The sequence below is a fragment of the Passer montanus genome, unplaced genomic scaffold (genome assembly GCF_014805655.1).
Source record: "Passer montanus isolate IOZ18808 unplaced genomic scaffold, ASM1480565v1 scaffold2, whole genome shotgun sequence".
Taxonomy (NCBI): Eukaryota; Metazoa; Chordata; class Aves; order Passeriformes; family Passeridae; genus Passer; species Passer montanus.
In genome coordinates, this window is record NW_024366591.1 from 23,104,388 (window position 1) to 23,117,540 (window position 13,153).

General features: G+C 46.2%; 1 protein-coding gene across 3 annotated transcripts; it reads left to right on the forward strand.

Moving 5' to 3' along the window:
* The first annotated feature begins 2,314 nt into the window (after window positions 1-2,314).
* LOC120501191 (serine/threonine-protein kinase Sgk1) lies at window positions 2,315-10,842 on the forward strand. 3 transcript variants are annotated; one of them, XR_005627240.1, is made up of 13 exons: window positions 2,315-2,791; window positions 5,354-5,429; window positions 5,864-5,939; window positions 6,376-6,480; window positions 6,924-7,007; window positions 7,115-7,246; window positions 7,533-7,645; window positions 7,843-7,966; window positions 8,326-8,421; window positions 8,535-8,690; window positions 8,800-8,889; window positions 9,434-9,517; window positions 9,615-9,745. XR_005627240.1 is itself a non-coding variant. In XM_039707073.1 (12 exons), the coding sequence occupies exons 1-12, from the start codon at window positions 2,554-2,556 to the stop codon at window positions 9,780-9,782; spliced, it is 1,458 nt and encodes a 485-aa protein (XP_039563007.1). In that variant the 5' UTR covers window positions 2,319-2,553; the 3' UTR covers window positions 9,783-10,842. The 3 variants fall into 3 exon arrangements, 2 of the variants coding, with proteins under 2 accessions (XP_039563007.1, XP_039563008.1); XM_039707073.1 differs by lacking the exon at window positions 9,434-9,517 and having other exon boundaries at window positions 2,319-2,791; window positions 9,615-10,842; XM_039707074.1 differs by lacking the exons at window positions 2,315-2,791; window positions 9,434-9,517 and adding an exon at window positions 5,119-5,253 and having other exon boundaries at window positions 9,615-10,842.
* The last annotated feature ends 2,311 nt before the right edge of the window (window positions 10,843-13,153 follow it).

Below are 13,153 nucleotides of genomic sequence, written 5' to 3' on the forward strand. Positions count from 1 at the left end.
TTTCACAAAATATGACACTGAAATCAATTAGATGTTTACAGATCAATAGGTGCTTCAGTCAATAAACCTCTTGTCAACAGTGTCTAGAAGACCTATTGACAGCATTCAAAAGCTCCAGATTTAAAATCTCTGTTGGGGTTGTTATTAAAGCTGTTACTCAGTTCCTTATCCATTTGCTGCTACTCATAGACACCATTTTTGGGGGAAGCATGAAGGTCTTGACTGAAAGTTTTGGCTGTTGCACATAAAACTTAATTACAAGGCTCTTTTTGTTCAGGATTTACAGGAGGAAAATAAAAGCTTCTGAAATTTTGTTTCAGAAGACAGATGCTGTTAGGGAGTCTTCTGTAGTTGGGGGCTGTGTCATTCCTGCAGTTCAAACTCTGAACTTAATTAACCCAAAGCCAAATACTGCTGAAAGTATTTGCAGAATTTGAAGAAATTTCCTTTCAGAGTCAGCCAAGTAATTCTAGGAACCTGCTGCATCCTAAGGTCTTGATTCAACAAGATAAGTAAGCAGGAATTCATTTATTTAGCACTGAATTCATTGCCAAACTGAAGTTCAGAAGCTATCAGAGAACTGAATTCCTGAAGGATTGAGTTGATGAGGAAGGAGTTCCACATCAGACAATGAGGACCAGTACAGAATCAGAAGGGAGCTCACAAGTTCTAGTTACCATGTGGGCTGCTAAAGCCTCTGACCTTCCTGAAGGGCAAGAGGGAGAAGTTTCTCTGTGCCCTGAAAGCAGCATGAGGCAGGACTAACGCCTGCCTGCCCACCACAGATGAATAAGCCCTCCAAACAGCGAGACTTTTCTAGGAAGATGAATTTACACAGCTCAACTACTGCTGAATGTGCTTTGAAGTGCTTTGAGCAATACAGGCCCACGCTAGTGATGAGCTGCTGTTTGTTCTTTCAGATAAATCAATTCCCGTCCCTCCTGGCTTTATTTCAGGTATGTCCCAATCTCTGAGTCAGCAGGACCCTGGGGTGCCCCATACCAGTAAGCCAGCATGTTGTGTCTGCTCTGCCCTCTGCCTAAGTGTCCCATGGTTCCAGCAGAGTCTGTGTCTTTCTGCATCTCACAGCCCGGCTGCGGGGCTGTTCTGAACGCTGTCATGGTGAAGAGCTTGATGAGCATCTGTTTACCTAGTGCTACTCGTACATAGAATACAAATACTTGGCAGAGCCAAATCCTTCACATTAGGTTACAAAATCAAATCAGTTCTCTTCCTTCTTGCCAGTGAGCAGCAGTTCCTGGAGTTTTGTGGTACAAATAAAACAGTATCATGCCACCCAGAAGTGCAGTACAAGATTGTCAGAAGGTGAGTATGTGCCCAAAGTCCATGCAGGTCAGTCCGGGTTACTGGGTTAGCTGGTCACTTATCATTATCTAATACTGCAATATTACATGAGAAGGAAAAAACAGACAACTATTCAGGGATATGCTTCAACCCATCCCTGGCTTACAGGGATTTGTGGTACAGGAACATTTCAGGTCAGACATGCTGCCTGTGTAGTTAAATCTTGGGTGTTTTTTTCCTACTGATTTGTCCATCCATTCTTGAACTCACCCATTCTTTTGGAGTGTGCATATCCTGGGGCAAAGAGTTTTATCAACTTTTAGTATTCTGTTTGTGGAGTTTCTCTTCTATTTTCAGCATCTATCTTATTCTTTATTATTATTCATTTTGCTTTGAAAGACTCTTAATTTAGAATTTCAGGACAGTTTGTCAATTTTTTTAGGCTGAGGTAGAAGAGTAACATGAGTGTGGAACATCACTGTGATTCTTTGATTCTTTTCTTGTATTTACTTTTTAGCTGTACATTGTCTCTACAAATTTTTGATGCAATTTATTGAGATATTCTGATGCTCTCCTGTAAGACTCGGCATCTGAGAAATGGGATCTTTGATTACTTGTTCCTTTCTCGTGTTCTCTCGTGCCTTTTAACTCTTGAGGCTTGCTGCCGTCATGGTTAGGAAAAGTTTAAAAACGCAACTTTAGGACACCCCAGGCTTTGGAGAACTCTGTTCATCAGCTTAAAACGCTGAACTAAATTTAACTAATAAAATGATAATAATTCGTCCCTTGGGTGGCATTCCTCCCACGTTAAGGACATCGCTGCTACGAGGGCCCTGCGCGGAAGGCAGCAGGTGTGTGCCGCACGCAGGGACAGCGGCAGGGACAGCGGCTTCCCGCGGCGGGGCGCGGCCGGGGTGCGCGGCGCCGGGCCGGGCGGCGGGCGGCGCGCCCCCCGCGGGCAGCAGCCCCCGCCCCGCCCCTGCCCGTGCCGGAGGAGAGGGGAGGGGGCGCAGGGCCGCGCCGTGGGTGCTCGCACCGCGCCCCGGCCGGGGGAGCGTGGGCAGCGCAAGCTTCCGTGGGGCAGGGCCGGCCGCGGCCGGCAGGTCAGGGAGGGCCGGAGCGGCCCCCCCGCCCCGCTCCGCCCGTGCGTGTGTTTGTGTGCGCGCTGATTACAGTAATTTTGAGGGTGATGTTGCAACGGGGCAGAGTGTGCGGGGCGGCCCGTGCTGAACTTTATAACGCTCCCGCATGTCAGCCGCCCTCGATAGTGCGTCCATAAAGGGGTCAGCGGGAGCGCCGGCCGGCCTCGCCGCCCTCGCCGCCTCCCTCCTGCCTGCGGGCCGCCCGGCCAGGAAGGGGAGTTATTCGGGATCGCAGCAGCGGCCGGGAGCGGGAGCCCAGGCACAGCCTCCGCGCCGCCGCGCCGCGCCCGGGGTCCCGGCTGGCAGCAAGATGAGGGGCAAAGAGGAGAAGTCGTCGCTGAAAGGTGGGTTCACCGCTCCGCCCTGCCAGGAGAACTGTTCTCCGCGGGGAAAAGAACCCTCCCAGCAGCGGGGTCCCCGCGCAGCGATGCAGCGGGGGATACAGGCGGGTGCGTGCGGGGGACAGCCGAGGCAGCGCTTGGCACGAACAGAGCCCAGGTGACTTGGCGAGAGCAGCGGAGTCCTTGCAAAAAGAGCGACGCAGAGCGGGGGCGAGGGCGCTGGTGTAGCCGGCTGGAGCGGGGGCGCTTGCGGGCGGTGTGTGGGGCCGCGGCTAAGCCCGGAGCACGGCAGTGGGTGTCAGCCTCTGGCAAGCTGTGCAGAACTGCGGGTGGGTTGTGCCCGAGGCTGCCCGGGGGCTGGGAGCCGCTTGCCTCTCTGCAGAGTCGGCAGGAACGTGGCGGGGGGACATCGTCATGTAGCCTGGAGATGCCAGGGGACAGGGGACGGGGATTCTGGTGACCCTCTAAACTGTGAATCTCGAGTGGTTTTTAACAGCAGTACTCTGAAAACAGTACGAAGGAGCAGAGAAAACGGTCTGCATCTTTCAATCTATCAAGGGGGATTTTTTGAGGATAGTTTTAAATCCCAAAGTTTATTGTGGGAATTTTTTTGTTGTTGTTCTCCACTTACATTAATGAGAGTGGCAATTTCTATGTGTAACAGAGTGAGGAAAGCCACAAGTGGGAAAACTTAGAGCCCCGCCAGCTGCAGTCGGCATTTCCTTGCTTCTCCCGTCGCCGCTTCCTTCCCTGGCGCCGGCTCCCTTCCACTTCCCCGAGCCGGGACGGCGGGGCCGGGCAAGGGCCCCTTGATCCGGGAAGGCCACCGGAGGCTCGGAGCGGAGCCAGCAATCCTCCCTCTTTGCTTTTTCCCTATAACGCCTTTGCAGCGCGTTTGAAAGACCCGTGCCCAAGTGGCAGGGGTCTCTCTCTCCGGCTCTTCAGCTCACCTTTGCACAGCTCATCTTGCTGTTCAGGGTGCGCTGCTGCCTTTGCCGGCTGCCGTGCTCGCCATCCCCCCGAGGCGGAGGGTGCAGCGGCTGCCAAGGGATGCCACCCAGCGGCCGGCAGTGCTTGAGGGGGGAGGCAGCAGCATCGGGCACAGAGAAGAAAATAAAGAGTAAAAAGACGATCTCCGGGTGGGGGGAGGACGGGGGCAGGTTGCAGCTGGAGGCGCTGGCCGCAACCCAGCGCCTTTCGTTCAGACAGCGAGGCGAAACACGCGCATGAATAACACCCCGTCGGGTGGAAACTTCCAGCCGCCTGTAGGGCGCAGGAGCTCGGCAGCCCCGGACGCGCCTGACCCGTGCCAGGGCTGCGGGTGGGGATGTGCCCCGGCGGGGGAGCCTGGCGGGCGGCCGTGCTCCTTCCCGTGTCCCCCGGGAGGAGGGCTCCGGATGCATCCTTTCACCTTGGGCATCGTGCATGCACCAGAGCTCCCGGTGTGCCCCCGGCGCGCCCGTAGGGAAGCGACTGAGCCATTAAATCCCTGGTACACGGTGTTCCCAAATGACCGTGTACAGTAAAAACAAAATCTGCAGAGCGGGACTGTTTCCTTTTCTCACCCCCATCCCCCGGTTACTGCACTTGTCCAGCCCTGGGTCATCTCCCCATCTTTTATAGAAGCAGATTTCTGCTCTCTCTTCCTAGTTCAGAGAACGGAGTATTTTTTCCCCGTTGTTTCCCTTTTTGGCATTAAAAAATACTTTTTTTTTTTTCCTTTTAGTTATGTCCCAGCCAGGATTAGGGCAGTGCACAGAAGGGACATTTGTTTGTTTTATTGAAAACCGGGCAGGAAATTTTGTTCTTCTGAGTCACTGCGGCTCCTTGAGGGAGACGTCAGCGTCCCTTATCGCCGCTCAGCCGGTGCGGCGGGACCGGGAGCGGACGCAGGCTGCGGGGTGGTGGGGGGACACCCACACTTTCGGGAAAAGGTGGTCGTCCTAAAGACAGAGCCAGATTTCAACTTTATATAACCGTAAAATAAGTAGAGCCGGATGAAAAAAGGGGGGGAGGGGGAGAGAGAAAGTCGGGGTTACGCGAGTTTGCTGTCAAGGGGAAAAAAAAAAGGATTTGATTCGTTTGCCTGTGGATGCTCGGCATCCTGAGGCAAGGTACTGTGTGGGGGCTCCCCTGAGGGTTGCGCCCAAGGTAGGGCGGTAGTAAAGACAGCGACGATTGCCTTCCCCTCCCACCCTCGGCGTCCCCGAGGCGGCCACTGGCCGCCCCCCCAAGGACGTCGAGGGGGGCGCGATCGTCGCCGCCCCGCCCCGGTCCCGCCCATCACCGCCGCCACTTAAACGCCGTCGGGCGCCTCTCCGAGCTAGTGCGGTGCTGGGAGCTGGTGGTGCTGTGCTCTGGCAGTGGAGCCCCCTCTCGCTTCAAAATGACCGTGAAAGCAGCTGAGGCGTCTGGTCCTACCTTAACTTACTCGAAGATGAGGGGCATGGTGGCCATCCTCATCGGTGAGCGGCGTGGGGACTTCTTCGAAGATGCTCAAGGGGCTGTGATTTTTCTGTCAGGGTGGCTTAACGATTTTGTTTCTCCTTTCCTTTTACTTTATAGCTTTCATGAAGCAGAGAAGAATGGGACTAAACGATTTCATTCAGAAGATAGCCACCAACTCCTATGCATGCAAGCAGTAAGTGTCAGAAATCGTAGCGGGGGGTTTCAGTCACAAATATGATTAGATATTGGGAGATCTAGTTTAAAAATAATGTTTGTTTACTGTAATTCCTCCGGCATTACTGTTACGGAAGAGTTTATTTGTCTTGTTGAGGTGTTAGTCACTTCGCAACCATCTCCATGAGCTGGGTTTGGAACAAATAAGTCAGAGACTTCTAGTGACTTGTCCCTATTTTGTGCTGTACTTAAGAGTATATAAATTTCTTTGCATGATGGAACTTTCTGTCATTAGGAAAATTTACCCATAGAAAAATCAAATAGATTGTTTTGGTTGCCTTCTGTAGTAGGCTCGACCAGAACTCTTCAGCAATACATGCTTGCCCTCTGGCGGAAAGATCTGCCTGTGCTGCTCCTGGTAACTCCTAATCATGTGTGCTCTTATCCTTGCAGCCCTGAAGTTCAGTCTATCTTGAAAATCTCTCAGCCTCAAGAGCCTGAACTTATGAATGCTAATCCTTCTCCTCCGGTAAGTAGATTTTACTCAGTATGACGTTTTTAGAACATCAGTTCGGCCACTAATAGAAGTGTAGTGAAATTAGCATCATGAGAATTGCATTAGTGCAATCTCGTAGCACACTAATGTAAACAAGAAAGAGTAATTGGGTTAGACTGAAACTTTCTGTTTCAACATAAAGAAATGTTTAAAAAGTGTTATGAGTTGTTATTATGGCATGTATGTAAGACTTCAAGCATTTTTAAGTAAGCTTTGGTTGTTAGTTCTTAGTCATTAGTTGTTTGGTTCTTAGTCATTAGTTTAAGATACCTGTTAAAGATCAACTTTTAGTGGCAATAAGAGTGTTATTCTTTATTTTCAAGGTCACTTATCCTTTTTAAAAAGATAAATGTTGAGACTCTCACTGCTGAACTGTTTTAATGAGCATGGTTTCTGTTTATCTTTTTAGCCCAGTCCTTCACAGCAGATCAATCTCGGTCCATCATCCAACCCACATGCCAAACCATCAGACTTTCATTTCTTAAAAGTGATTGGAAAAGGCAGTTTTGGGAAGGTAAGCGTAACTGTTATTTTCATTTAACTTTTTATTTTCATTCATTTACTCTTGAGCTCTTCTGTGAAATACCGGAGAGTGGGGTTTGTACTGCTTTTGGTGAATGGTGGTCACTTAAACCAAACCTGAGCACATCGAGTGCAGGAGCAGGGACGCTGCATTTGAATGAGTCCTAGAAGAGCCAGGGAGTTCAGTCCGCTAGTGCTGGGAAGAATAGATAGACTTTGCTTTTGGAAGAGAAAGAAAGTAGATGTAGTACCTTTGGGCTAGATAATTCTGCCAGAATGGCAACAGTGTCAGGCATTTCCAGCAAGGGGCTTGCACATTGAACCAGAGGGATGTGGCAGTGCTCAGAATCTGACATAAAGGCTTGTTGTTGGTTGTCATTACAAGTTGTTCCATATTTCAGTATTGCTCAGTTCTACAATTTTATGCACTTTCAGGTCCTCCTTGCACGGCATAAGGCAGAAGAGCAGTTCTATGCTGTTAAAGTCCTGCAGAAAAAAGCAATCCTGAAGAAGAAAGAGGTAAATTGCCCTGCACAATGCCGTTGCAATGTTCATCAAAAAACATTTTTACTGTTACCACTAAGCAAGTGTCCTAAATGTTAATGGATTATTTCTGATGTTTTCAGGAGAAGCACATTATGTCAGAGCGCAATGTCTTGCTGAAAAATGTGAAACACCCCTTCCTGGTTGGGCTTCACTTTTCCTTCCAAACTGCAGACAAATTGTATTTTGTCCTGGATTACATCAATGGTGGAGAGGTAAGCAGTAAGAAAATTTTTAGTATTTCCTATCATGTGCACGGTGGCAAGGTAGACATTTTCACCCTTCCTTTTAAATACAAAAAAAAAAGTTGCAAGGGGAAAAGTCAAGCAGGAGAAGTTGCTAGATTCAATGTTTCTGCCTGCCAAGTTTTGAATTACCAAAGGATCCTTAGGCCATTTCCTGCTATTGTTCTCCTGTGCTATATATGTTGAGTATAATTAAGTGCATTGTTAACAGGCTTTGGCGCCGTTTACACAACTTTGTTCTTTCTGTCTCCTGTAGTTGTTCTACCATCTCCAGAGGGAGCGTTGCTTCCTGGAGCCGAGAGCCCGATTTTATGCTGCTGAAATTGCCAGTGCACTGGGCTATCTGCACTCCCTGAACATCGTTTATCGGTGAGCAGCCTTGTTCAGTTTGTGTACAGAAAAAAACATGTTCTTTGTTAAATAAGCATTGAAAAGTTCAGCTCAGTAGGAGTTTGGAATTGCTTTTAATATTTCGTGGTGGCTTAGTGAACTTCTCTAAACAGCTGCACCTAAAATATTCTCACTGCATCTCCTGTAACATTTATCTTTTTCATCTCTTCCTGCAGAGACCTGAAGCCAGAGAACATCCTGCTTGATTCACAGGGGCATATTGTCTTGACTGACTTTGGACTCTGCAAAGAAAACATAGAGCACAATGGCACGACCTCCACCTTCTGCGGCACACCAGAGGTACGACCAGCCCTCAGCCCCCCGCTCTCAGAGGGACAGCAAGAGCTTTCATTGATAAGACCGTTGTTATCAATGAAAACTGACTTCTCCCATGTGTATGTAAGGCTGGTTACATGAGCAGGGAGCATTACGGGCCTTCTAATAATAGGGCTGCCAGTGAGGACATCTAGGGTGCATGGAGCTTGCTGAGCAGGAGAGACCAGCTCTCAAGCCTCTGCCCATTTGTAAAAATACTGTAGCTTTCCTTTAGCTTAAATGTTGCTGGGATTCAGTAAGCTGCTTTTATTCATGAATGAGAAGGCTTTCTTGATTGTAAAGATCCCTGTGGCTCACATGGCTCTTTCCCTTTTCTTACACAGTATCTTGCTCCTGAAGTTCTCCATAAGCAGCCCTATGACCGGACTGTGGACTGGTGGTGCCTTGGAGCAGTCCTGTACGAGATGCTTTATGGCTTGGTAAGCAACAAATCCTTCATGACAGATTAAACTAGCTTACTTGACCTTTTCCCACAAGAAACCCCATGCCTGCCTGTCAGCCTCAATAACTCCTCCTTTTCTGCTTCCCACAGCCACCCTTTTACAGCAGAAACACTGCAGAAATGTACGACAATATCTTGAACAAACCCTTGCAGCTGAAGCCAAATATAACCAACTCAGCTAGACATCTCCTGGAAGGCCTCTTGCAGAAGGACAGGACAAAGAGACTTGGTGCCAAGGAGGACTTTGTAAGTGCAAACTGGCCAGTGCCCACATGCAGTGCTGGAGGATGACTGGGCTGTACTGTTTACATTAACTTGGGTTTGAATTAATCTATTTTTCTCTGTCTCTTAACAGATGGAGATTAAGAATCACATCTTCTTCTCCCCAATTAACTGGGATGATCTCATTAATAAGAAGATTACACCCCCTTTTAACCCAAATGTGGTACGTATCACTTCTAATTATAGAGTGCATGGAGAGTGTCTTTCTACCCCTTGTCTTTGTGGGGTGCCCAGGAGCCAGGTGCAAGTGCCGGATGGCTGTGTTTAGGGAATGCAACTTTCCTTCCCCCGTGTCTGACCACAATAAAGTTAAAATAGGTGGTAATTGACTTTTTGCTGATGATCCATCTGAATTTGGCTGGTTTTTTTTTTGTTGTCTCACATGTTTCATATGCATGGCAATTTTAAAATAATGCCCAGCCTCCCCATTTTGCCAAAGGGGAAGTTAAGGTATAGGGAACAAGTGGCTTCCCTGTGGCAGAGTTACAATTGGCTTGTCAGATACTAACATGTGTTAAGTGAGGGATCAGGTTGTGGAGGTTGTTCTCCATCATTTCCTGAGCATTTTATAAACTTCATTTAATAACTACGAGATCAAAGTCCTGCTATGCAAACTGCTGTGTGCAGAGTGGCATGTTTACATTTAGCTTCTGTTGCATGAGCTTAGTGGAGGGTAGCGATACTAAATCAAATCATCTTGTTTTTAGTGAGACAAATGTGCAACAGGATACAAAATGGCCAAACTAAAACTGTCAAAGGCTGCTAAACAGTGGGCCTGAGGTGATAACACTGTGAGTCTCTGTGCAAGGGTGCTTCTCTCCATATTGAATTGAATTGTGCTCTCAGAAAAATCTTTGGGTCTAAATTCCTTTTCTGTCCTTTCCACAGAGTGGCCCCAGTGACCTGCGACACTTTGATCCGGAGTTTACAGATGAGCCAGTCCCTAACTCCATTGGCCAGTCCCCAGACAGCATCCTCATCACTGCCAGCGTCAAAGAAGCCGCTGAGGCTTTTTTGGGCTTCTCGTATGCCCCACCCGTGGACTCTTTCTTGTGAACATTTTTCTTTTATTCTTTTTTAATAATAATAACTATTATTTTTATTTTTTGTTTGGCCTTCTGGTGGAACTGCCAGTTGACCAGTCACCTTGAAAGAGAATTTGCACATTTCCACCATGGCAGCTTTGCAGCCTTAATTTCAACTACACTGTTTGCTGGAAGCTTTTTTGAAGAGCACATCACTCTCTAAATGAGCTTTACAGGCTTTTCATTTCCATTTGTTCTTCCCCCAAAGTGGTGCTGTCTCCTTGGGAAAGAAATAACATGACTGCTGCCATAGACTGCTATGGCAGATCGTAGGAGTAAGAACAAGCTGTTTTGTAATCGTGCTCGAAAAGCCTTGCCTGAAGATCTATCTGAACGTGATATGGATTTTATGAAATGTGCCTTTTTTCTGATGAGATCTTGTGAGCTCCAAAGCTTTCCCTGTTGCAGAGTGTGTTTCTCAGTTCATTTATGTGGGTTTACTATGTGAACAAATGGTATGCGTGTGGTCTGCGTACTACAGATGGACTTAGTTTAAAGCATCAGTGTGACACTTGCAGGATACCACAATGTGGGGCATTGTTTGTTTCTTCCATATTTGGAAGATAAATTAAGTGTAATTTTGAAATTTCTTTTGTAAATCTATACTGTTAACTAAAATTATTGAAATGGGCTCACAATTACTTGTATCCAAATGCTTGAAGAAAGCATTGCTGCTATGAAAAAAGATTTCTATTTTTAGAAAGGGTTTTTATGGACCAAAATGCCCCAGCTGCAGTCGGTCAAAGCTGTTGGTTTCTTTTCTTATTTTATTTTTTTCTCTTTTAGTTTAAAATATATCATCTGTAAAATGGGCATTATTTATGGTCTTGGGGTTTGAGGGATTTTCATTCCTGATTGTATGTATTGTAAAAAAGATCTGTACATTCAGTTGTAACTCTAGATGTATATTTAAACTTACAGACTTACTTGTAATGTATACCATCATTGTAATGTAATATAATTAACATGGTTATATGTATCATATTTTTTGTGACCAGACCCATAGGTTTGCAGTAAAATCCTGAAAAATACTTCCATGAACTCTGTCTTATTTTAAAACAAAGGTTTTAGTAGGATTTTAAAAAAATTAAGTCCAAGCTGCCAGTCAGCTAAGATGATTTTGATTAGGCGTGTGATGGTTATTCCATCAAACTGCACCCATAGAATTCTTACCATGGATACAACTTTGCAAAGTACACGAATATGACTTGGTCTGCCAACTATGGGTGTTCAGAGGGATTGTGTATCAGTGTGGGTGTTCTTTCCTGGTACATATGCTCCCATTCCTGCAAAATTATTTTCTTTGCCTCAAGCAAAGTGAAGGTACTCCTCTCTGGTGTGGACAAGGCACAGCTACACTTAAATTATGTCCTTAGGTAACAAAGACAGGAGCTGTTTTAGCACAGCATTGCAGACATACACTAGAAACAGACTATTGTGGGACTTTGGAAACAGCTCCTGCTGGGAGTGCATCCACGAGCATCTAACCTTGCTGCTGTGATGCAGGGCAGTGCACTGTACCCTGAGTTTACCAGTGTTCCAAAATCTATTCAGGAGCTGGACTTCACTCTTGTGAAATCATATGATTGCAGCTGGAGTAAAACTGACTGTTTACCTAAAACTGTTAAATAGTTTTTTATTACTGAGTACTACTACCAGATGGCCTGCAAGAGGGTCTTCTGGCCAAGAAGCACGATAACCACTTCTGGGGTGATCCTATTCAGTTTCTTTTGTGTGGTGATAGATGGCTTTTTTTCCTGAGGAACTGAGCATCTGCACCTTCTTTACAGCTCCCATTATCCATTGGGTATTTCAGTTGTTGTTAGTGATTCTGAGAAACCAGAGGAGCAGTTGCTGAGAAAAGTTGGACAGCCAAATGTTGCTCAGGCTGCTGTGATAACAGCAGTGTAAGCAATTCGCTAATAGGGGTGGTATTTCTATTCATTACATTTCTGAGATAAAAGCCTGCAGTAATTTTCCAGCTTTTATTATGCGTTCGATGTAGGAACAGAAAAATGTGTATGGCTTTAGCTATAAACTGTTTCTGGGAGACCACACTCAGAGCTGAAAATGCTAATTTATAGCAGCCAAGAAACCTTTCAGATCCCGTTATTATCTGAAAGAGATGCAGTCACCTCCCCCTCAAACTCCCAACAAACTCTCAAATTCATGCATTCAAAAACTCTTTGAATAGTGCACTGACAGGCTCTGCAAAGTCCTCCACTGCTATAATGCTCCCGAAACATCTTTTGTGCCCATGACTTTGTAGACTAGAGATGTTAAAATATATAGTGCTAATTTGTCTCTACAGAAAATGAAACTGTACTTGCCAAGCAACCAAGCCGTGCATACACATTATCTTTGCCTCACATTTCCCAGTCATGAGCAAGGTGCTGTGTGCAGATACGCGAGCAGAGAGCTGCAGCTCCAGGGTAACAGAACATTAAATACTGCCTATCGTTTTCAGGGGAAAAAACCCGCTGGAGCAATTAATAGCGAAGAACTATAAAACTTCAGTGACTCAAAGGTGTACATCATGTGCTTTTCATCTCTGCCAAGATGTAGGGTATTATTTTAATGGGTTCCTTTTAAAAAACAATGTCTGATTGTAATTCTAAATGTTCTGCCATGCGTAGGCTTATTATGCTGCTGCTGTTTTCTGCAAAAGTCTGCAACTGCTAGCAATGAATATTCAACACATGCCACCTCAATTGTTTGGTGTAGGAAAGGGGAAAAAGTTGTCCATGATTTTAATCTCGCCGATCTTGATGTATTACAGTCATGCCTGTAGGAGTAATCTGTGGAAGTCACCTGGGTTTTGGGTTTGTTGTTCTGTTTGTTTTATGGAATTCTGTGTCTATAAGATCTGTATTTCCTTTAGAAAAAAGTCTCTGCACTGAGACGCAAAGTGCTAGCATTCCTGAAATCACAGGTGACATAGGTGTTATGAGCTGTTTTGACTAAGACCTGAATCTGTAGTTTAATTTCACACATTTGTAAAATGGAAGTAGTCATCCACACTTTTTGCTGGTGGCAGTGCGGTAACCACCACCAGCTTGAATAGTTTTATTTAGCAGAATGGTCAATGCAACTAAACTTCAAACACTTATTATATTGTACTCTGCACAGTGAGCATAGCATGCTTGGGCTTTCATATGCTCCTTGGGTGGAGTGTATTGATAATACATGCAAAAAAATTTAATACCTAAATGCAGATATCTCACGTGGTTTAGTATGTGCCACTTATCTCCGTGTACCAAAAGCCATGAACCGTTTCATGAGCCTTAGGGAGATAAGAGAAACTTCTTAGTGACTATTTTTCTTGTGCTCCTTATACTCAGT

What these genes read in the sequence shown, in the direction of transcription:
- LOC120501191 (XM_039707073.1), top strand. Translation starts at nt 2,554, where the DNA reads ATGTCAGCCGCCCTCGATAGTGCGTCCATAAAGGGGTCAGCGGGAGCG. An exon ending in GAAAAGGCAGTTTTGGGAAG is followed by an intron (nt 6,481 to 6,923) that starts GTAAGCGTAACT and finishes ATGCACTTTCAG; the next exon opens with GTCCTCCTTGCACGGCATAA. An exon ending in TTGGTGCCAAGGAGGACTTT is followed by an intron (nt 8,691 to 8,799) that starts GTAAGTGCAAAC and finishes GTCTCTTAACAG; the next exon opens with ATGGAGATTAAGAATCACAT.